The 23,966-nt window shown below is 40.6% G+C and overlaps 1 protein-coding gene across 12 annotated transcripts in view; it reads right to left on the bottom strand.

Moving 5' to 3' along the window:
- syne1a (spectrin repeat containing, nuclear envelope 1a) overlaps nt 1-23,966 on the bottom strand; it is a 186,106-nt gene that overhangs the window by 96,175 nt on the left and 65,965 nt on the right. For all 12 annotated transcript variants that reach the window (XM_036147356.1, XM_036147355.1, XM_036147361.1 and 9 more), the window contains 12 exons: nt 22,917-23,120; nt 19,972-20,179; nt 19,252-19,364; nt 16,553-16,758; nt 16,317-16,478; nt 15,955-16,234; nt 15,602-15,774; nt 13,573-13,882; nt 13,323-13,487; nt 8,738-9,097; nt 7,197-7,333; nt 802-979 (listed from right to left, as the gene is read on the bottom strand). In XM_036147356.1, the coding sequence (XP_036003249.1) occupies nt 802-979; nt 7,197-7,333; nt 8,738-9,097; nt 13,323-13,487; nt 13,573-13,882; nt 15,602-15,774; nt 15,955-16,234; nt 16,317-16,478; nt 16,553-16,758; nt 19,252-19,364; nt 19,972-20,179; nt 22,917-23,120 (2,496 nt within the window). The remainder of the gene's footprint in view (nt 1-801; nt 980-7,196; nt 7,334-8,737; nt 9,098-13,322; nt 13,488-13,572; nt 13,883-15,601; nt 15,775-15,954; nt 16,235-16,316; nt 16,479-16,552; nt 16,759-19,251; nt 19,365-19,971; nt 20,180-22,916; nt 23,121-23,966) is intronic.

The following is a 23,966-nucleotide window of genomic DNA, read 5'->3' as shown; positions in this document are numbered from 1 at the left end:
TAAGCACCTGAGTCTCAGAAGAAGAAGAAGAAGCTTACACACGTGCCAAAGTCTCACAGAAACACCACAATAAAACAGCAATGGCAGAGGCTCGCTGTGAAGCTTCCCTTCATTTCTTTTTAAAGCACCTATTTCTAACTAATTCCAGCTAATGCAGGTCCCACAAGAGGCAAGTCTGAGCATATTCAAATAGTCGTCCCCGTGAGTGGGCTTCCATTGAGAGTGGATTGATTACACATTAATTACATCATTTTTCATCTCTTTGTAGCTCTTAAACTGAAAAAAAGTAAAAGACAGCCCTAGCTTGTTGCTAGCATCAATGCGTTTGCAATGTTGCCAAAGTTACTGGCATACTGAAATACCCGCACGATGTTAATTTAATGCAACCAGTGACAAAAATGTTTGGTTAACTTTAATATCAGCATCTACTGACTGAAACCATCACTGCTACACTCAAGCTGATTGCTAGCCCATAGCAATAACATCAGAAGATAATATTCTGTTTTAGCTTGAAGACATTAGGGTCTAATATGTCCTCCAACGTGCCAGTTTAAACAGGTTATTGAATATTTAAATGATCAAGTATGCATTATTTATTTCAGATAAGCAGCAAACACCTTTATTTTTACTCCTTCTCTTTGTGTGACATGTCTAAATAACTTAATGCATGCACAACAAGCAGACAAACCACATGAAAGCAATTCAAAGTAAATAATTGGAGTGAAGCAGTTCATAAGACTTAGCTGCAATAATGTACACACGTTCACACGAAAACGCTGCAATATTTCCTCATTTGCTCACTTGGATTCTCTGCAAAGCGGTGGAGACCTCGGTGACAGTCTGCGGCACATCAAAGCATTTGGCGGTACTGATTTTGGCATTGACCAGCCACTGTTGGAAGTCTCTCAGCGCCGCGCGGAACCTCTGCTCCAACAGGCGCTCCTTATTTTGACACTCCCTGGATGCACGAAGACTGAGACTGACGGGAAGGAAGAGAGAAATGAGCTTCAATATGTTGCTGCAATCTCCATGGAGAAAAAGCAAAAAAAAAAAAAAAAAAAAAAAGGGACTAAACTCAGAGAACTTGCTGTTTACTCCCACGTATTCTTCAAAAGCAAGACGACATATCTTCTGTATATTTCGTTTAATACAAACATTATAGGAGGACAGGCATGTGATCAGTTATGGGAACGGTCCAGGTGGAGAAATGGCAAAGTGGGTGAAGTGGAATGAACGAGAGCTGGGGCAAGGAGGGAAAAATGGGGGGATGGTGTGGAAAAAAAACGGGCACCACATGGGAGGGGGTTGAGAGGCAACATATGACAGGGGCAAGAGTTCACAGGGGTGACATGATGGGGAGAACGAGGCATGACAGCCTGCTTGTGTAAGAAAACGTGTGAGATGGAGGAGGATACGCTGGGGTAGAGGTGAGAAAATAGAACTTATAACAGCCTGAGGTTTTTTTTTTTTAGTCCATTGTTCATTTGTTATTGCACCAGTGCAGACAAAAAAAAAAACCTCGATGCATAAAAAACGTTGTGAACATGTCCTAATAAAACAGATCTAAAAAACGTACAAAGTTTGATATGAACTGTGAACCCATTCTGCTTTATAGTCTAATCGATTCTATACATGAAGTAAAAATAACATAAAAACTTATATGCAACAGGCAAAAGACTGTCAAGACTGTCTAAATATTTGGTGACATGTTGCATCCCCCATGGATCAGTATTGGATGCAATACCTTCAAATGCATTAGGCTTTATTTTTAAAACAAATGACAAAAAGAATGTTTTTTTTTAACATTAATCTGATGCCACATACATGTCGCCACGGATACAAGCGGATTTTACATGGATCTAAACTTGACAAAATGAAGTGCATTTTGTGAAATATCACATTGTGTCACACCCTTAAAGCACGAGTGTCTTGTGTGATGGACCCTCCATTTGGTGGATGTGTATCGGGTGTAAAATCCCCAATGTTTTACAACTTCAGGATAGACCAATTAATTTTTACTCTAAATGGTTTTAACTTACTTTTCCATTCTTATTGATAGCCAGAAAAATGTGTTAAAGCTCCATGCACAGCATGTGTGTGTTCCCAAGTAGTCAAAGAATTGGCACATTTGGATACCGTAGGTGAGATAATCTTTGTAATAAGCGTAGACAGAAGATCTGCATAGTGTAGCATGAGATATTATTGTGGAGATTGCTGCCATAGTTTAGCAGCACTTGCATTAAGTGCTTAATAATAGGGGGTGTGGTGGTCTAGTGGCTCGGAGCAAAGCACTTGTGTTCTGAGAAGGCAGCAAGTTCCCGGTTTGAACCCCTCAAAACATCCATTATGGGTTCCCGAGCAAGAATCTTAATGCCAGAATGCTCCCCGGGGTTAAAAACTTCCCACTGCTCCTTACGGGATGGTTTAAATGCAAAAGACAAATTTCAATGGAATCCACAATTACAAAGACAAAGATTTATTTCTATAATCGGCATTGTGATATTCAAGCCACAGATTTTTCCATTATGTTAAGAAAATTAGTGGAAGCCTAATTAAGTTGGAGATCACATTCAACATGGTACAGAATTAGATGTGCTGGCATGCAATACTGAAGACAGCACATCTTCCAACTCCAACTGAATGCAATACAGAAATGAAAGAGTCCAATAGGAGTTGTAACTGAAGCAATTGTTTCAGTTCATATAGGTAAATGAATGCTCAGTGCTGATTGTTAAAGATACGTTTTAAAACATTTTAGATGGGATCACCAATAAAATAATAGGGTTGATATCCCTAGTATTACATATATGCAAACAAAAAAGAATTGACAAAACATCAAATGGCTCCAATCTGCAAATAAAAAGGACGAAAACCCCAAAACGTGTTAAATTGTGTTTTTCTAAATGTATTTTTATTTCTTTAGGTCTTTTCATCTTCACAACTTTAATTGATCCGTTTCCTTCTGCTTTGTCAGTCATCGGTTACTTTTCTCCGAGTGTTTTTATTGTCCTATAGCGAATTCAACTGTTGAAAAAGTAAGAAATAAAAGCAAGGTTCCCACATGTTGGATTTAAAACTGTAAACCTGAGAATGAGTCTTGAATAATATTTGTCACTATGGTTTCTTCTTATGGCAACACCTTTTCTGCATAAACAAATATTCCTGTTACAAGGACAAAACTAAATCTATTTTGCTTAACAATGTCTGACGGAGGCTGAGATGTCTGATCATTATACATAATTATAAAGTGAGATAATTTACTCTGTGAAACTAATAAGCTAGGGATCTATTTTCTTAGTTATTAATTTTAAAAAGTTTGTTTTAGAAATTTTACATTGACCAACTGCTCACTTATTTGATTGTGCTATAAACTGACAAAAGTAAAAGAAACCAAAACCCAGGTAGACTTTTTGCATAGGTCTTAAACATTATTATGCAAAATGCCACATAGATAAAAGGTTATATTTTAACTTTATTATACTCTATAGAATCCATTGGCAGAAGTAACATTTGCTAACAGAGTATGCAGTAACTTCAGATTGCAACCAATAACGTGCAGGGAAACAAGAAGAATGATTCACACCTACTGCAGTTTAAAGTGGGCTATTAGCGGGATGGGGCCAACTGAGGAGAGGATAAGAGGTGGACAGCTGTGTGACCACACACACAAGTGTCCAAAGGGAGGCATATAAAACACAAGGCAAACGCCTAAATGGACATGGAGACAACCTTGAGTTTTAATGGGGTGATGAGGGCTTGAAGGGCAAAGGCAGAAGGTGTTTTTTAATGCTGTGACAGACAAAATCTGGCATGTGCTATGAAAAGGAGGGTACATTACTCCTCCTCCATCTTCTCTCCTTGGATTCCTCTATTTCTTTGTTCACTCTTCTATTCAGAGCCTAATTCAGGACAGGTGCAAGGTGGGACAGGCCAAGTCAGTGTCAGGCTGACAAGTAAGGTAATTAGGGAAACCTGCAGCTTTGCCAATCAAAAATTCCAACTAAATTCAACACAGGAGCATTTCTAACAAGTTGACGTCTCCCTAATTTGTTGTTATAAACGAAGCCACACTAGAATCAGTCACCTACAGCAGAAAATATGCTACAGTGAATAATTCTCTTCACATCATAGTTTTGATGTATTATTATGAACAGGGTGTCCTCTTTTGCATGCACCGGTGTCTTTTGACGAGCCACTGGGTTTTGTGTTCACAAACAAGTGCTCTGCAAACACAGGCTCACTTGTGGCTTCAAAGCTGGCAATTAGCGCATGGTAACTAGACTAAAGCTGCCTTTTCTATTCTGCAAAAAACAGACAAAGGCCGGACAAAATCTGACATCTACGTGATGACCATATGGATAACAGTACTTACGCACACTCATGAGCATAAAAGGGACCTCGAACGTGCAATTTTTGTGTAAAGCTATTTCTTCTGTCACTTTAACTGCTTAACTTGAATCGGTATGGATCCAGTTAATTCATTAATGTGAACCGTGGATCCAGCAGCAAAGGACATCAGGTTTTTGGAGCTGCAAATAACATTGTTGCAATCTGTATAATCTGACCAAATCTGTATAATCTGATTGAATCTGACTTTGAAAAGTGCCTTGATAGGACATGTTTCATGAATTGGCACTATATAAATAAAATTTAATTGAATTGAATTGTTGCTAGCTGGGGGATAATATAGAGAACAGAAAAGAGAGCACTGCTAAAACCTAATCTGCACTTGTCATTGCTGTTTAAATACAAGCTACCATTAGCAATGCAGCACAGCTAGCCTATTCAGGAAGCTAGAACAGTAGCTTTATATTATATTTGCAATAACTCCTTTTGGCACATGGGAGACCTGTCATATCATAAACATTGTAGTGAGTCTCTTCACATTCACTTCAAAGCTGGTACTGCTGATAAAATTGCAGTAACAAAAATGGTTCTGAATGAAAGACTAATGTGTTTGATAACAGCTGTGTGTACACATCTGTAGAGGCCTTTTTTTTTTTTGCTCCATGTGGTACGATGTGATTTTGCTTGTTTTTTTTTTTGTTTTTTTTTGGTGGGTGGTAAGTGGAGATCAGGATGATATTAAATGATATTTGTAAGATACAGGATGTTATGGAGTTGGAGCTGCATGGCAACTGCAGAGGAGGCCCAGCTGGCCAAGTGAGGATGCACAGAATATGATGTTCATAAGGATGGAGGTTAGGCAGCAGAACAACTGGCAGGACACATCCTCCGTTTTTTTTGCTAATGTTTGTTTCGTGGATAACAGGATGGGTAATTTACAGCTTAAAAAACACATGCAGCCTGTACATCTACTAGTAAGAGGCTGCTGTGTTTTTTTATTTTGACTGATTTCATGACGTCTCTGTAGAAGTCTGGACGTACTAGTGTGCTGACAGCTAACATCCTTCCGTCCAGACGACAAAGTAGTGGGTCTGCTGTAAAACATATTCAGATGCTGTGATGTCCAAGTAATGGAGGCCTTCGCCCATCCACCAGTAACACAGCTGGTTACCATGGAGACTGAACACAGGCTAGTGGACAGACTTTGCTGAGCAAGAAATCGACAAGTGAGACTTTCCCTATAATTTCCTTGTTCTTAACTGCCAATTGTTGGCCCTATTTTAATACTATTCTTTTAGATTTATCAATTTTTAAAATCTTGATTATTTTAGGATTTGTTATTCTAGATTGTTTTAAACCTCGGTTATTATAGAACTGTGAGACACCTTGAGAAATCGCAAGATTTTAAAGTGAGCTATATAATTAATAATAATAATAATAATAATAATAATAATAATAATAATAATAATAATAATATCATCATCATCATCATCATCATCATCATCATCATCTATATTATTATTATTATTATTATTATTAGTAGTAGTAGTAGTAATTTATTAATACATAAATTATTACAAATTGTCATTTAAGATAAAAGTTCCTCAGTGACTTATGTTATCAGGCCTCATGGTATAGTAAGGAAATTGGTCAGAAAAATGATCTTTAGTCCTCCATGATGTTATTAAATGACTAATAAATTACTTATTGCAACTTAATATTGGAGATCTATAACCAAATAACACATAATCATCAGTGGGTGGTATGATAGCTGTTTTCATAGAACAGTGAAGCTGTGACAACATTAACAGGACCCTACAAAAGTCACAAACATAAAAAGCTTTTATGCTACTTGGAAAGTTGGCAAATTAGTGAAACACAAGCTGGTTTCTAAGAAACGTGAAGGAAAGGTAGCACATGAACAAAGATGAAATCAATACATTCTAGATTAGATGAAGATCAGTCTTCTTAAATTTAAAGAAGCAGAGAATTCATTGTGTTGTCTAAGTACCCAAAATAAGAAACTGTGCCATGTAAAATATCGTAAAACAATCATTGTTTTAGTTTCTCTTCACATTTAGCACACTTCTAAGATGTACCTCTAAGGTTCAACAGTGTCCATGAAGTCTTTATCAAATAATTAAGAAAGGAACAAAACATGGAAGAAAAACAAAGATGGTACAAGAGAGATTGTCGTTTCACTGGAATTAGGATTGCATGAAATTAGCTCTGTATAATTTCATGCAAGCTCTGTATATATATATATATATATATATATATATATATATATATATATATATATATATATATTCTATTTTATTTTGTCTGCACCATCAACACCAAGTCAAATTTCTTGTAAGTGCAAACCTACTTGGCGATTAAACTTGATTCTGATTCTGATCTGATTTTGAAATTAGGAAAGCAATAAACTAACACTGATCAAAAAACAACATATATAACTGTTGAATAATGATTGGAATTAAACCACACTTTCCCAACTTTTCTATTTAATTTTCATCCACAACTGTCTTTGAGCTTCTACACTAGGATCTACACTATATGTGTTCATAAAAGTTGGTTAAAGTCAATTGGAATGGCTGAATCCATAACGGGCAAGAAAATTTGAAGTGCATGGCACCTGCAATATTATTTGCCAGCCAGATATTAATTCCAAGCACTTCCTGTTGGTTAGGATGCTGCATACATTGAAATAGTGATATTCAGCTCTAGTTAGAGTATTACTTCTCTATTGCTTATTGACAATGAATTTTCCTGATGCTTTGGACGCCCACAAACGTACATGCATGCACTTTTCCCGGCAGAGCATGAAAAGCCCCCCCTCCTCTCACCTGTTGTGCTGCTTGATGATCGCTGTGACTCGGTCTGACTGCGAGCTCAGGTCCCTGGAGTAGCGCACCAGGTCGTTCAGCTGGCTTTTCAACTTCTCTGCCATCGACTCGGCGCTCTGCAAGCCCTCCAGAATATCCTGAGAGGACACAACGCGGAAAGAAAGCGTGCTCAGCCGGCGCGTGCATGTTAATGAGGGACGGATCTAAACTGACAGCCTTCAGTCAGAGCATTCCTATTCACACCCCGCCTCGGCTCTTTTCACTCCTCGCGCTCGCAGCACACCCCGGACGCTCCAACACATACTCACAGTGTCGCCTCTTCAATAGCATTGCTGTTCTTCGAGGAGCGTGACAGGAAGGAGCCGTGGATACAACGTTCTCCCGCTCTCCTCAGAGCCCCTCACATTCTGCTCTAACAGAGTCATGAAATCCTCTCCCATGAAATATGTACAAGCTCTGACTCTCACTCACTTCTCTCCCTCGCTGACGCATTAAACAACCCTCCCTCCCTTCTCCGATGGACCCGTTGCTCTCTTTTCCTCCTCTCCCTCCTCCTATACGCTTCTCCTACTTTCTCTCGCCCTCCTCCTACTCATTTGACTTATTCTCTCTCTCACACACACGTTTTTTTTCTCCCTTCCCCTCCCTCTCGCTCTCTTCCCGGTGGAATTCAGCTGTCAGCCCTTACAGACGCAGAATCGGTTCAAACGCACGTAAACAAGCGCGCAACGAAAACACGGCCGGACACAGGAAACAAGCTGCTGGAAGGAGGAGAGAGAAAAAAAAAAAAAAAAAAAAAAAAGCAGAGGAGGAGGGGGACAAAAAACTCCTCCTCTGTTCTTTGACAGCCCCAACAAATTGAGGGAAACCGGAGAAAGGCACGGCCGACGAAGCCTGGGGAGGAGTTGCGAGGCTGAGCGTGCTGGCATGGCCCTGACAATGAGGAGCGATTGTCAAAGTGTAAACATCCCGCGGAGGTTGGCGGCCAGAGCAACAGGGGAGGTGAGGAGCAGGAGGATCGAGGCGTATAGTCTCGAAAAACCAAAGAAGGGAGAAAAAAAGAAAAAAAAGCTGAAAAAACTGCTCCTTTTATTTCAAGCAAGATGAGTTCAGATTGAGGGGAAAAAACAAAATAACAATAAGCGAGTGTTTGGGGAGGAGAGATAGTGAAAAATAATGGCAAATAAAAAAGAAAAAAGAAAAACAATAACAGGCAGAGATGGAGGGGACCGAAGCAGAAGACTGGGGGAAACTGATTGGATTGTAGCTGTCATTATTTCCTCCCGGTAAAGCTGATTTACAAACTAATCTGTTTTTAGGATTTAGTAGAAGAATGGATAATTACTCGCGAGTGAATGCAGGGGATTTTCTGCAGACCGCGTGTTAACATGTGGGCATTTCTATTAAACAATGTTAATTACTTTTCGCTGACTTCATACAAAACGTTCCCGCATTCCTGCGAGTTTTTTTTTTTCTTCCTCCAAACAAACTATTGTTTAGAGATAAATGATGAATTTATGTACTATTTAAATTTGCATTACCTTAGCCAGCTTCCATCCATCCACCGCATCTTCGCCGCTACTCCGTCCCTCAGCTTTAACCAGCTCCTGGCTCCATCCCCTCAGGTGTCCGTCGAACTCCTTCAGCCTCTCCTCCAGGCAGGCGGTTAGATGGTCATACTCCTCCTCCGAAGCTTCTGCAGCGGCCAGGGCCCCCTCCAGGCCGTCTCTGGCCCTCAGAGCGGCCCCCTCCCACTGCTCCAGGGCGTGTGACAGTGCCCCCAGCTGTCGGTCCATGGCCTCGCAGCCGCCTGCCGCCGTGTGCTCCGCTGTGGTCGCCGCGCTGCGTCGGACCCGGCTGAGGCGCTCTCGGCCCTCCAGGAGTCGACACTTTACACGCTCCTGGAGAGAGGGAGAGGAAAGTTGCTACGGAAACTGTGGCTAAGGAAACTGCAGTCTCAGGATGCGTGGTCTGTGTTTAAAGCTGTAGCGCTTCTCTCTTATGTCTCCGGCTACATCTATTTTTATCTTCACGTCTGAGTCTTTGATTCCTCCTGCTCATCATCAGCAGCGCTGATGTCGTTTCTTTTGTCATCCCTGGGCTCTTGTGTATTTTACCCTCCAACTCCATCTGCATGGCAAACACTTGGGTTGAGGAGGCACTAAAATGTAGTTAAAATGGGCATCTGAACAGCGTGAGAACAGTTATTAGCGTTAACTTTGCAGAGAAGACATCCAGTCTTCGAGATGCTTCACTATGTAGCTCAGAAAACATTCATTCATAATGTGATTACTGGGACCCATGTGTAAAATTTAAATGCAAATCTATGTCTCCCCGCATATTTTCTCATCCCTGTAGCAGGGAATCATTTAACAGACAGGAAGTTAAAAAATTGTCAAGTAAATCATTCCAATGATGCACAAAAAAACTGATATTTGGCACCGATATGAAAAAATAAAGAAAAATCTGAAAACCAATTCCCATTTTCTACCTGGATTATATCCCTTACTAGAAAGACTTTAATAAATTTCATTCCATATGACCATTAACACTTTTTTCTTTCATGAATTCTATATCTGAACTATTTTACTGCATTGCTTAAAACCTGGATAGGTTGTGTATTTTTTGGTGAGATTTCTCATGTGCCTTTTAAACTAAATAGAGCAATCTGTGTCACTCCTGGGTCTTTTGGTGCCATTATTTACTCGCTAGTCCTATTCAGAATGTGTTTTTGTAAATACAGGGCAATTGCAATTTGATTTGTCTTTATTATTTTAATTTCCTTGTGTTGACATCATTTTAAATGGGACATTTGAATGCTTTTAAGCTCTTCCTTTTTACATTTTAATCATTCAGTTATGGTCTATATAAAGTGGAACTGCAATGCTTTGTTCTGAGTTCTTCATTATTGTTGCCCACCAGCCTGTCTTTTACCCCTGTTCTGAGGTTTGTCTGAGAGCAACACGTTTTGTTGCCGTCTCTTTAAATGGAAAGGAGGCATTTCACACCCCGCCCTCCTACAAGTCGCAGAGCATTCCTCTACACACCATTCGGCAATTTTTGTAGTATGCTGGGGAACGGTGTAATGAATTGTGTGGGTTAACAACCGAACATTTTCACTTATCCACTTGTAGCTTTGGCATCCTTCAGCTCTGACTACAAAATTGCAGGGAAAACAATAAAAATGGTGGAGTTGCAAAGGTCTATGACCTTATTTAACAAATACTGTGATGTTATTGTTCAAAAAATGTAATAGATAATAGAGAAAAGCGATCATATTTAATAAACCCAATGGCACTTGAACAGGGTCTCTCCCCCTCCGGTCCTTTCGATTTTCTCCAAGCAGCTTACGACTATAAACACTCTCTAAGGAGGACTCAACGTCAGAGTTTAGCTTAACTATTTATTCTGATACGGCAGAGAAGCAATCACAAGTTACAGTGCCTGACTCTTACAACAAAACAACCTGGGCGACATCCCAAAGATGAAGAGCCTTGAATCAAAACCATGTTCTTTTAGTTAGACACACCCCTCAAAAGGGGGGGGGGGTCTCCTCATGTGTTATCTGTTTTACCAGCGTGTTATTTTTTGGGTGTCTTGAGCTGATGAAGTGAATGCACATCTACAAATCACAGGGAGAGCTGTTCCATTAATAACTCCAATGCACCCTATATCTAATTAGACCAGCTTTTTACCTTTAGCAAAAGATTACAAAGATTAAACAAACCATAGCAAAACTGAACGGATGGAAAAATATGACCCAAGAAGAATATAACGCTATCTTTACAGTACCCGAAGAGACTACATTCACATTTTATGCATTCCTAGAGACTAGAAAGTACACAACAAAATGTACTTAAAGGCTAGAAAGGTGTTTTTTTGCATGATATGTCCCCTTTGAACTGTCATATTTTACTGTTTTCCACTTGATTAGAATGGGATTTTTTATGTGCTCCAAATTTACAAATATGAAAATACGGGAAAAATCGGAATCAGTATTGTTGGCAATTTTTGACATGCCAAAGCTTGATTCATTAAGCATAAATGGAATGAAATAATAACCAAGTGGGTGGTAAAAATTAGGTCAAAAGTGCAAATATATAAATATGTAACATATAATAAGGGCTGAAGCAACGGCACACATACAATAAAAACCTATGCAAGAATTTTTTGTGCCAAAGGTTATGAAGGTGAACAATACTTACAAAGACGTTTGCCCCAAAAGATAAATCTTGACCTGAATCAATGCTGCTGCCAATCTTTGACACTACCGGGCACAGAAAACATTCCCCCCAATAAGTCCACTCAAAAATAGGGAATGTGTGTTTTTGTACTTGCAGCTGAGCGAGAACATTTTTTGCTCATTTTACAAGTGAGGACCTTTTATTGGTACATTTATTCTGAGCGAGGGGTTAGGTTTAGGACTAAGGTGTCAATTAGGTTTAGGTTTAGAGTTGGTCAGGGCAAGGCCATAGAAACGGTTGAAAATTAATGGAAGGCAATGGAAGTGAAGTCTTGGTCCTCACTTTGTGTAGTAAGGAAGGATGTGTGTGTGTGTGTGTGTGTGTGTGTGTGTGTGTGTGTGTGTGTGTGTGTGTGTGTGTAGATGTCAGCCACATTCCCTTCAGACATCAGGTTTAACACCTTCAAATAGGTGCAAATGACAAGAAACAACACTCACAAAGAGCATCTGCTGCACTTGACTTGCAGATGAAGAGTCTACTATTTAATTAAACACTGATTGTGGCACGTAGAAACACAGCAAAAAGGTTGCTGATCATATATGTTGCATAGATATAAAGATAAATATAAAGTCAACTCTTTATTGAACAGTTTTTGACTATAAACCTGTTAACACAGCTAACTCATACAATGGGAGAGCAGACAAATGCTTGGAATCAGATTGACTTATTTCCATATCTTACAACATGTTTATAGTCCTTATAATAAGTGTGCAATATCTAGCTACTTTTTCTAATTACGTATGACAAGATGTTTTAGAAATGCCTTAATCGGTACTGTGATATTCCAGAGGGCTTATTTTAAGAAAAAGCATCTAGACAGTAGAAACACGTTGGAGACATGAAGGCACTTTCAGAACAATTGTAGCAGATGATAGTGGTTTAGCATCTTTGGTTAATTTGAGTTGTCTGGATTAAAGTTATATAAATAACTTAATTTAAATTACATTAGAATTTGAACGATGGGGCTCTGTCATAATTATGAGATGCTAAATAGACACATCATCTCGGGACGCCATTAAAAGTGAATCTCTGCTACAACCGTATTCTCTTTTATAATCCAATTTATAAAAGACTTAATTGGGCCTTGGTAGGTAAAACATTGCCTAAATGACCTATAGTCTACTGTAATATTGTTAGTTTTATTTCCTTTAAACACATCCAGTTGATACTTGCTGTGTAAAATTGCCTATTAGCAGCAAAATGAGCTCATTTATGGTTGTGTGTCAATCAGCCAGTGATGAAAATTTGCCAAAACTGAAAACAATCTGACATTTTTCTAATTCATCAAATGTAGAAAAACTTAAGGAAAAAACATGTTTTTTTTTTTTATTTGAATTAAGTAAAAAAGAAAAAAGCTGATAAAAGATTAGGAACAATTGCTATATGTATAAATTGAAATAATCTTTTTAGTCCTCTGGATTCAAACTACTGTCTCTATCAATGAAGCACTTCTTCTGCTGCACTTTTTTTCTTTCTTCTAAGATAAATGTTCCTTGAATTTGACTGTTTAATTTAAGCAGCGTTCACAAAAACAAATTTTTTCGTGTTAGGTTACTTAAAAAAAAAGAAACTAGAACCAATGGGTAACATCTCAAATGAAACTCATAATCGGAATTGGCCAGTAAAAGCCTGATCGGTGCGTCTATACTCAAATGATCAGAATATTTCATAATTGGTCCATGCACTGGAATAATATTACCCAAGTTTAGTGCAAAGGACCATATTTCCCAATTATTTTGCAGAAAATTAGCTCCTAATTCTGCTTTAAAGACAATTTTATTGACTTGATAAGTATTTTTTAAAGAACTTACAACAAAGACTAAAACAACTGAAACCAACAGTAATAGACGTATTGAAATAACTTTCTGATAATTTTCCTTACCTTAACTTCCAATAGTTTTTTCCTGATGGAAGTGGAGTCTCCTGATGTATCAGACCAACGCTGAAGCTCCTCCCCTGCCGACATCAGCCAATCAGTGAGCTCACGAACAGCCTCCAGATAGTCCTGGTGCTCCAACACCACCGCCTGAGCCAGACGAACTCTCTCCTGCAGAACGCGCATCAAGTTTCGAAGTTACCCAAAGCGCTTTTACAGAATGCAACGAAGCACGTTTAAAAGAGGTCGTATTTACCTCAACCAGAGCCGTGAGATGATCGCACTGCACCTGTAGCTGAGTGCGAGCACCATGGTTAAAGCTGGCATCGCCAGTCTTCTTGAAAAGCTCTCTGGCTTTTTCTTCCAGACTAGAGAGCGCCATCTGGTGGTCCTCCAGGTCAGCCATCAGGGCCCTGAGTCTCTCCAGCTGAGAGGCCTTCTCTCTGGGTCCCGGCTGTGGTGGAAGTGGGGCGCACACCTCCCTCTTGACAGCCTCCATCCAACTTTGCAGCTGAGCAGCACTCTCTAGGTATCCCCCCCACTGAGACACCGTCCACTCTAATCGACTACAGAAAAGGAAAAGAGCAGATCTCTGTTTTTATCTTTGACTTGAATGTTTGAATAAACACAACAACCTTTGCTTGCACATAATATGCATGTTATAATTTGCTTCTTAACAAATAAATATTAGCCGAGGAGTTTAAGATCAAGTATAATCTCCTTTAATCTTAAGTCTATATTTCTCAATTGTCAGTACGGCCAGCCAAGTCTCTTTATCCTCTTTTATTGGAGGGTTCAAACACGCACAGACAAAGATACACACCCGTAATATCCTTGCCATCTGTCATCCCCACGTGCACAAACACCAATATCCACACACAAGCACCTCTCATTCACCTGCTACCCCTCGCCTCCTGTTCCCGCTTTCCCCTTAAAACACAAACACCACCCCCCCGTGTGACCCACTGTTTGCCATCCCCCATTTAGCCGCTAATGAGATCAATTTTTTTCCTAACAGGACCTATAATTGCTCAATTAAACGCGCACACACACACAAACCGGGCCATGTGCATGCATAGGCACGTGCACACACGAAGAGGGCAAACCAAGACATATCAATCAGATCTAGAAAACGAGACGAATATTTCTCATTATGTATTTACCTTAATGGTAATTAATAGCGATGACATGCAATCCATCACGATGAAAACAACAAGCGTCCCACTGTGAGGACTTTCTGGCACACAGATGAATTGTCTCTCAAATGGCTAATCTTTTAATGGCAAACGAAGAAAGCAAAGATGAAAAGATAAACAAAAATGGCTAAAGTGACGAGGCACAGCAAGCTCATGGGATGACAACTTGGAAATCTAAACCTACCAGTGACTTGCAAAGGCATTTATACTGCTGGAGCTTTTTCCTGAAGCTTTTTGTGTGAAGTTACTGCATCATACTCTTTAGCCGTTTTATTTCTTTGGTATTTTATGGGATAGACCAACACAACTTGGAGAACAATTGTGACATTTTTTCCAGGGTAATGCGTACTATCGCTTTCCCCCATATGCAGCATTTTGCATGCAGCATCTTGCAGCTTTCTTCTTGCCAGTCTTTTTAATAGACCCATATTTGCAAAGTGCATGGCCAATAGTTCGGTTGACAACTTACCTGAGCTGTGGACATCTGCAGCTCCTCCAGAGTTACTATGGATCATTTTGCAGCTTCTGTGATTACTGCTCTTACTTCTTACTCTAGTGTCAGTTTAAGTAAATAGCCATATTAACGGTGGGATTGCTGCAGCTGTGCCATATTCTTTATGTTTTCAGATGGTGGATTGAAAGGTGATCTGTGAGATGCTCAGATCGTGGGATGTTGTTCTACAACCTAACTCCGCGTTAAACCTCTCACAACTTTATCCGCCAGCTGCCGTTTCCCTTGGTCTTTATAATGCTACTTGTTCACTAATGTTCTCCAACAAACCTCCAAAGCCATCCCCCATTTAGCCGCTAATGAGATCAAAGCCTACACAGAACATATATCCAGATTAAATTATATAGAGATGTCCTCTGTTTTTCATTACCCGGATGACTTTTGAAGGTGGCTGGTTGCACTGAATTTTATAGGGCAACAGAGTAAAAAGGGGAAAAGATCCCTCTATTTCGCAATCGTGTACAATTCTCTATTAGTTTTTCATATAAAACCCATGCCATTGTGATGTGTTAAAATGTTTAATGGCCATGAGTTGTTTGGCAAGTCGCTGTGTGTCCATGCAGCATGTTGGGGGGTACCTGTGGCAGCTCATTGCAGTAACCAGCAGCGTGGCCCATGCATCCTCCACCTCCTGCAGCTGAGAGCGGACCACTTCCTGTCCACTAGCTCCGTAGCTACGCAGGGCGAGCTCAGCCTTGCCCATCACCATATTCAGCTTCACCTCCCCTTCTCCCTTCAAAAGCAGGATGTCCTGTGCAAACAAACAGAGGAGAGTCTCTGTAAACGGGAATTAGATAAAATAACTGTGAGCGGAAGAGCTTTTCTAACACAAATGCCCCCTCTTGTGTCTGCTGCAATAGACGCTCTAATAAGACCAGTTCAAAGGACTTCAATAAACGGTGTATACTGTTCTTGACACCCCGTGTCTCACCTGCACAGTCTCCAGTCTCTGCTCTAGCTGCTCTTTTGTTCCAATCGTGCTGTCTACAGTACCCAGTCTCTCTTGGATCTCCTCCAGCCAGACCCAAACCCCCTGGAGAGCGTCTCCAAAGGCCCGGCTCTCCTGGCAGCCCCGCAGCCTCTCCCTGGCTGCCTTCAGGAGGGCTTGATACTCCATCTGGAGCTGGCCCGTCACTTTGACCTCTTCTCCCGAACCCCGACCGGATTCAGAGAGAGCCTGGGCCTCCTGTGAGACACGCTCAATAGACTCCCTAGATAAAAAGAAAGAAAGAAATATGACAGCTGATCTTCCAGCATGTACAACATATGGCCTCAGGCACCCCCTCCGCAAACCTTTGTGCTATTAGTTCTTTATTTAAGTTCTCAATTCTCTGAAGCTCTTCTGTGGGATCTGAGGCTCCTTTCTGGCTCTCTGTCACAGTGTCAGGCTCACTCTTTAGGCCTACATCCATCTTCTTCAGCCACTCTCTTGTATTCGCCACACAATCATCAAAACTAACACAGAGGAGACAAAAAGACATTAAATAAAGATTTTCTATTAATGTGCCATCAGAAGTCTCGTCGCTTACTTTTTCAAAAGGTCAATGCTGTCTTGCAAGTCTTCCAGGCTCTGAAAGCAGCCGTCCTGATAGATTTTCCATTCTTTCTGACAGGAGGAAAGACTTTCATGGACCTGTGCCGCTCCGACTTTGCTGAGGTGGAGCTGGAGCTTGCCGGCCTCTTTGTGAATCTGAGAGAGACGGTCCTCACCTTCTGACTTCTCCTCAAGTGAGATCTAGGGTGGAAAAGAGGAACATGTTGCTTTGGAACTGAAAAGTCACTGTTAATTGAACCTACAGTTCCAATTAGTGTTTATAAATAATGACTAAATTACATTCCAAGTCTCCAGGCATACATTTCTCTTTTTTCTCTTCATAGTAGGTACACCTGGTCTGGCGTTCTGTTAAATATGACACCATTCAGGGTTATATGGTTTTATGGTAATTGATCGTCTGCAATTACCATATAACATAGAAAGGATTCCTGGATCAATGTGTGCTTCTGTGCTTTTTGTGTCTCTGCTCTGTCTTCTATATCCCCCAGTTGGTCGAGGCAGATGTCCGTTCACACTGAGCCTGGTTCTACTGGAGGTTTTCCTTCCTGTTAAAGGGGAGTTTTCCTCTCCACTGTCACTTCATACATGCTCAGCATGAGGGATTGCTGCAAAGCCGTCGACAATGGAGGCGACTGTCCACTGTGGCTCTACTTCATGAGGGAGTGAATGCTGCTTGTCAAGACTTGATGCAATCTACTGGGTTTCCTTAGATAGAAAGCTTTTTGACCAATCTGTCTGGATGATTTGATTGAATTTGACTTTGCAAAGTGCCTTGAGATGACATGTGTTGTGAATTGGTGCTATATAAATAAAATTTTATTGAATTGAATTTATTCTTCCAGTACAACTTACTTAAAAACCAATGTCTTTTCATGCAAGTGTGCATTGCCTTGCAAAGGTAGTCACATCCCTTAAACAACCCTTTGTTGGGACCTGAGATGGTCTTCACACAGACAGAAGGCCCAGTAAAGATTGTACTTCCTGCAGCAACTCCTTCCACAGGAGCTTCTGGTCATTTTTTACACTATAACCCACCATTCAGTCTGTTTTGAGTACGTCCATCACTGTGTGATTTGGCCCATCCAAAAAAACAGCACAGGTCCAAACTACAGTGAACAATTAGGTCTGCAGAGAGGATCATCAGGGCTGACCTTGTTTTCAACCTGTATTTTTTTTTTTACAGGTTTAGGATCCCTACAACGACTGCTAACATCTCTGCAGACGCTACACATCCTGCACACAAACTGTTGTGACTTTTACCTTCAGGTCAGCACGATAGAGCATGATTTACAAAAACCAGTCGCCACAGAGATTGCTTCTTCCCCCAGGCTGTCTCTCTGAACACTGATGAGTACCCAGACTAAAATTAGCATGCCTGCACCAATCCAAACATGTCTTCATGTTTACAAAAACATATAAATGTACATATATAAAAATATTAATTTGAATTCCCCCCATACAATTTCATACAATTATAATTAAAATGTCTTTGTTGAGGGTAAAGAAGAAAATTCCTTGTTTGTGTCACAAACTTTGCAATTAAAGCTGAGTCTAATAATTTTTAACATTTTGATCATGTTACAGCTCCAAACTTTAATTTATATGTTCATGATTCGATTTGAGAGACCAACACAAAATAATGCATCGTTGTGAAGTGGAAGGAAAATGGTAAAGGAATTTCAACAGTTTTGTCCAAGTAAAAATCTGATGATGAAGAGCGTTTATATTTTTGGTGGCACCCTACACACAGAAACCCTTTAATAAAATCCAGGACCATGGTTGGGAGCCAGTGTAGACGACAAGGTGTGTGGCTTTTTGACATATATGCTACCAGCTGCGGTTGGCAGGAAACTTACACTGCATTTCACCCTGATATGCTGTAGGGATATTTCTTTTTAAATGGGTCCAGTAAGAAGATGAGAAGATGCATAAAGACAATGCATGGCTATAATGTAAGATAGCCTAGAGTTTCCGAAAGCACTGAGACTGGGAAGGAGGATTCCCTTCCGGGAGGGAAACGATGCTGACAATTCAGACATGCAATGTAACAATCAAAGTACATTGGTTTGTTCGAGTGGCCTAATCAAAATCCAGGATTTTAAAACTGCTGTTCACAGACGTTCTTCTAATCTGACTGAGTTAGAGCTATTTTTTTCAAGGAAGACACGAACAGAACAAGAAACAAAAAGACTAGTAGCTGTGTTTACAGCAAAAGGCGGGTTTACAAAATATAAGAGCAAAGGCTGTATATAAAATGCACACAACACGTTTTATATTATTCGTTATAAAATAAGAAAAACAAACATGTATCATTGTCCTTCGTCTTCACAGTTACGTCTTACTTAGTGTTCGTTTATCCCAACAAAAATACACTGAAAGTTTGTGATTGTAATGTGACAAAGTATTAAAAGGTTCCTGGGGAATGAATACTTTTCCAAGGTGTTGTATACGAAACATTTATTGCATTTTATAATTATTAGATTTAATATTTTCTACATTAAAATGCAAACCTTTTGAAACTAAAAGATCTTTTCTACGCATAAAAGTTCTTCAGCCAACAGGTAAAATGGGGGCTGATGGAAAACTGGAAGACCTGACAAATTTGTTTAAATGCATTGACATAAGAGCACAGAGAGAAATATTACTTTAACCACGCATGAGATCAAACTTTACCTTCAGTCTTTGCAACTTGGCTTGAAGGAGGACGACATCTCCCGATTGATTAAAACAGTCTTTCAGCTCCAACTTCAGGTCTGCGAGCCAGGACTTAAAGTCTTGGACGAGCTCTGTCGTGAGGAGAGCAGAGAGCAGATAAGCTTAAACCCAAAAATTAGAGAATGTGTTGAGAAGTTGAAGAAGTGGGGACAACAAATAAAAGGGGCAGAGAAGATTTAAAAGTCAAAAGGAGGAGAAAAGCGAGCGGAGGTAATGGGCTGAGGCAGATGGGGAGTGTGGGCGTGTCCGCAGCATGCAGTGCCGGGCTGCCTTGGCAACAAGCCCCAAACGGCTCCCTCGAGAGCGGATGTGACGAAGGCGGCATCGCTCTCCGAGGCACAGGTGTGTGTCGAAGGGAAGAGAGTGCATCGGTGTACCTGACAATGTGTGTGGACAGAGTGTGGGCTGCTGTGGGAGGACTGAGTGTGCTCTGGGGAAAAATGAAGGATAATCGACGGCAAATCTGTTGCGCCGCTAACGTGAACGAATTACACTGCCTTGAGTAATCGTGCTCCTTTCAGTCGGCTGATTACGAGATCTTAAGCACTATTACGAGTCTAATTTATCTTCATCTGGGAATAAGCTAAGCTCACTACTCCTTTAAAAACACCTCACTGTGTTTTTATTATAAAAAAAATGCCCACCTTCTAACCTAAAACCATGCATCATGCGTCTTACCGTTGAAGTGGAGCTGTAACCCATCCTGCAGGCTGCCTCTGGTTTTGGCGCAGCGCTGGGCGACCACCTCTGTTCGCTTGGCAATGGTGGTGAGATCGGAGGAGAGGACTGAAAGCTCACGAGATGGATGTGTTCTGCTCAGGGAAGTCAGGGCATCTCTAGCCATGTCCATGTCTGCCCTCTGCTGCTGCACAACACTCTGCAGGTCCTTTAGTAGAAAACAGCGAGAAATCAAGAGTTATGACCATTACATCAGCTATATCTCAATTCTATTTATCGTTTCTGTGGCCTTTTGCTCACGATGTGACGCTATACGGGACTAACATCTTCGGGAGAAAAGGAATTAGAAGGTGAGTGATGTCAGGATTTTCAAGAAACGGGAAAGCAACAGGTATAACAACTGGGATGATAGAAGCCACAAGCAACCAAAAGATTATGACTATTTAAAGCTAAAGATAATAATAGTGTGGATATTGCCTGGGGAGGTAGTGGAAAACGAAGTGGGCAAAGCACCTGAGACCCTACACTGCAAAAAGAGAACTAAAAATAAGTAGAATTTTCTTGAAATGAATGTATTTGCCCTTAAATTTGAGCAGGTAAATATGATTATCTGCCAATGGAATGAGTATTTTTACCCCTAAAATAAGATAATTAGATATGCAGCACTTGAAATAAGATGATGGAGATGAATTGTCTCTATTTTAAGTGCAAAAATCTTATTCCATTGGCAAATAATCTTATTTACATGCTCAAATCAAGGAAAAATACTCTCATTTTAAGAAGATTTTTCTTATTTTTAGTTCTATTTTTGCAGTGTAGTCGTCTGTATTAATGTATATGTGAGCATGTCTGGGTGAATGAGACTGTAGAGTCGCTTTGAATGGTCAGTATGATTGGGGTAAAAAGTATCCAGCCAGTATTTGTAAAATCTGAAGGCCCCTCTATGAAAGCTGCACCCTGCTATTCTTATGGACGTTAGTTTGAAGACTACCCTGCACCCCAACCCAATGTAGGCTGCTTCTGCTAATAGCTAGCCTGACAACATTTAGCTACGAAAAAAAAAAACAGCCTGTTAAGTGGAGACAGCAGACATGTTGAAGAGGGTGTTCTTGGCTATGCTTTTCTTTAGTGGGTATAGGTAGGCTGGTCAGAGTTAATGGAAAGATGGATTGAGATAGATCCAGGTCAATCCTGGGAAGAAGAAAAAAAAACTTGTTAGGGGCTTCAAAAGACCTGACTGGAGTGGAAGGTCACCTTTTAGCAGCTCCCTGATCCTAAATATGCAGCTTTTCAAACTTAAATATTTTTTGGTCCAAATATCATAAAAGTAATCATTCCCATCTTAGAAATCCCTGCCTGCAGTCTTATGACTTCACGCTCTGCCTCTTCCCTGCTCTACTCAGGTAATCAAGATCTGAGCGGTTTCCCCTGCGGAGGCTCCAATTAGGCGGAGCTGCTGCACCTGGGACTACAGATTCCCCTTCTGTCTCTGCCCTGCTCTCGTACTACAAGCAGTGGATCAGTCAGTCAGTGATTCGGATCACCCAGGCGGAGTCCTTGGTTCCACGGATCAGAACCGGTGCACCCTCCCGGCTTCTGAAAAGGTTAGCGGCTTTTATTCAGTGTTCACATCTTTGCACTGAGTCGTTCCAAGCCACTAACCTTGTTCTCCACCCCACAGTCACTCCCGAGTGGGCTCCTGTCAGTTCCTGTTGCAGCTACACAAATTTACTTAATAAACCTTTCAAACGTTATTCTGTGTCGGCTGAATAATTGGGTCTCCACATTCTCAGCCGTTTCATAATGTGATGGTTGGTATATGTTGATGTCATATCTAGTTGCATACAGCATACTTTGCCTTGCAAAAAGATTTACGCTTATTCATTTTTACCACCTTTTGTAATGTTACTCGGACAAACTAACATATTGATTTTTATGTGAAATTCCAGTACAAAGTAGTGCATCCTGTGGTTGTAAAGCACGAGGTTCACATTTTTTTCCACACATACAAATTCAAATAGTTTGGTGCACTTTGCTAAGACTTCCCTCTCCCCCCAGACACCTCCTCCAGCTCCTCTGAGGAAAGCCCAAGACATTTCCAGGCTAGCAGAGAGACTCTCCAGTGTGTCCTGGCCCGCCCCTGGGCCTCCTCTCGGTGGGCCATGCCTGAAACGCCTCCTGAGGGCCTCCTGTGAATGTGGAGGAGCAGCGGCTCTACTCTGAGCCCTCCCAGGATGGTCAAAGTCCTCCTCCTATCTCTAAGGGTGTGCTCGGTCATCCTGCAGAGGAAGCTTATTTCAGCTGCTTGTGTTCGGGATCTTGTCCTTTTGCTCATGACCCAAACTTCATGACCAAAGGTGAGGTTAGGAATGATCGGTTAATCAAGACCTTCGCCTTTTGGCTCAGCTCTCTCTTCGCCACAACGGGTTGTTGCAGCCTCCGCATTAATGCGCCAGCCACATCGATCCGTCTGTCGATCACCCGCTCCATTCTCCCCTAACAAGACCCCAAGATACGTAAACTCCTCCACTTGAGGCAGGAACTCCTTTAAAACCTTTGGGTGACAAACTAATACTCCACACAACCTGAAGGCACCATCCCCACTATGAAACATGTCAGTGGCAGCATCATGCTGAGGTGACGCTTTTCTCTTGTGGGGACGGGGAGGCCAGTCAGGGTTGATAGGAAGTTGGGGCTAAATACAGGACAATCCTAGGAGATTAGCTGGTTCACCCTTAAGCAAAACAATGATGCTAAACATGCAACCAATCCACCATAATCCTGATAAGATCTGTTGTTAACGTCTCAAAACCATGTCTATAAAAGATGCTTTAGATGCTAAAGGGAAGTTCTACTCAATATTAGATCAAATGGTTATAAATAAGCAAGGTAAAGTTTGCACATGCTCCAGACAAAACTTTGCAAAGGAGATTATAAAGCAGTACCTTAACTGTGCAAATATCTTCGAGGGAACCGGCTTCGGTGAGGTCCGACAAGGACCCTTCCACGGCCTCCAGCCGCTCTGTCATCTGGGACATCAGGTCGTCGAGTCGCTGCTTCTGGAAGTCGAAGTAGGTCAGAGTGTGTTTGGCCTGGTTGTACGCCTCCAGCGCGTGGAACATTTTCTTCCTCAGATCCGACTCTAGAACCTGGTTGCATTAAATCAGTCGAGCCATTTTAAAACAAAAAGCAAGTTTGGACAACTTAAAACAGTGCATGATGAAGTGCAAAGAGTGAAAGAGGGTTAACAGCAACTCCGTTGTGTAGTATGTGGATTTTAGAGGTCAATTAAATGTCATTCAAGGAAATAAATAAACAGAGCATATTTAAATATATCACCCAAATACAAATATATATATATATATTTACTGCCAGGAATAAGGTACAGGACACACACATATTAAATGTATTACGTTACAAGAAGCACAAGTTGAAGCAAACTCATCAGTCTATGCCTAAAGTCAACGGAGCCTCCTGTTTATATTCTTTATTCATAAGTCTTAACTTTTAATTGCAAACTCTTAAGCTGATCCTAAAAGTCTTTATACTGAAGCAAGGATTCAAATAACTTTGATCCTGTAATATTTATTTTACTTTATTATTTCATTAAACCTTTTTTTAAACAAGGCAAAACACCCATTCAGATCAAGACCTCTTTTACAAGTGGCATCAAAGCGTTAAAACGCTTGTGATAAATTAACAGCAAATATCTTTAATTTCTTTTTTAACACAATCCGTTTGTTATTCCAGGAACATTTTTGAAACTGCATTATATCACTTTTAGACCTTGGCTGGTTAACGATATAAAAGGTAATTTAAAAAAAATTATAGTTTTAAAATCCGTAAAGATTTTGCGGCTGCGCATTGCCGGTCAGCTGGCTGAAAGAAGTCCCCTACACTTTTTCCTCACTTACAGTAAAGACAAAGTTGTCCGTTTTGGAAATATTTCTGTTCACATAAAACATTTTGGAATCTAAAGAGGTGCTACCCCTCAC

Source organism: Fundulus heteroclitus, chromosome 15 (genome assembly GCF_011125445.2).
Source record: "Fundulus heteroclitus isolate FHET01 chromosome 15, MU-UCD_Fhet_4.1, whole genome shotgun sequence".
NCBI classification, from domain to species: domain Eukaryota; kingdom Metazoa; phylum Chordata; class Actinopteri; order Cyprinodontiformes; family Fundulidae; genus Fundulus; species Fundulus heteroclitus.
Note: the sequence above shows the minus strand (reverse complement) of the source record. Positions and strands in the feature narration are given on the sequence as shown.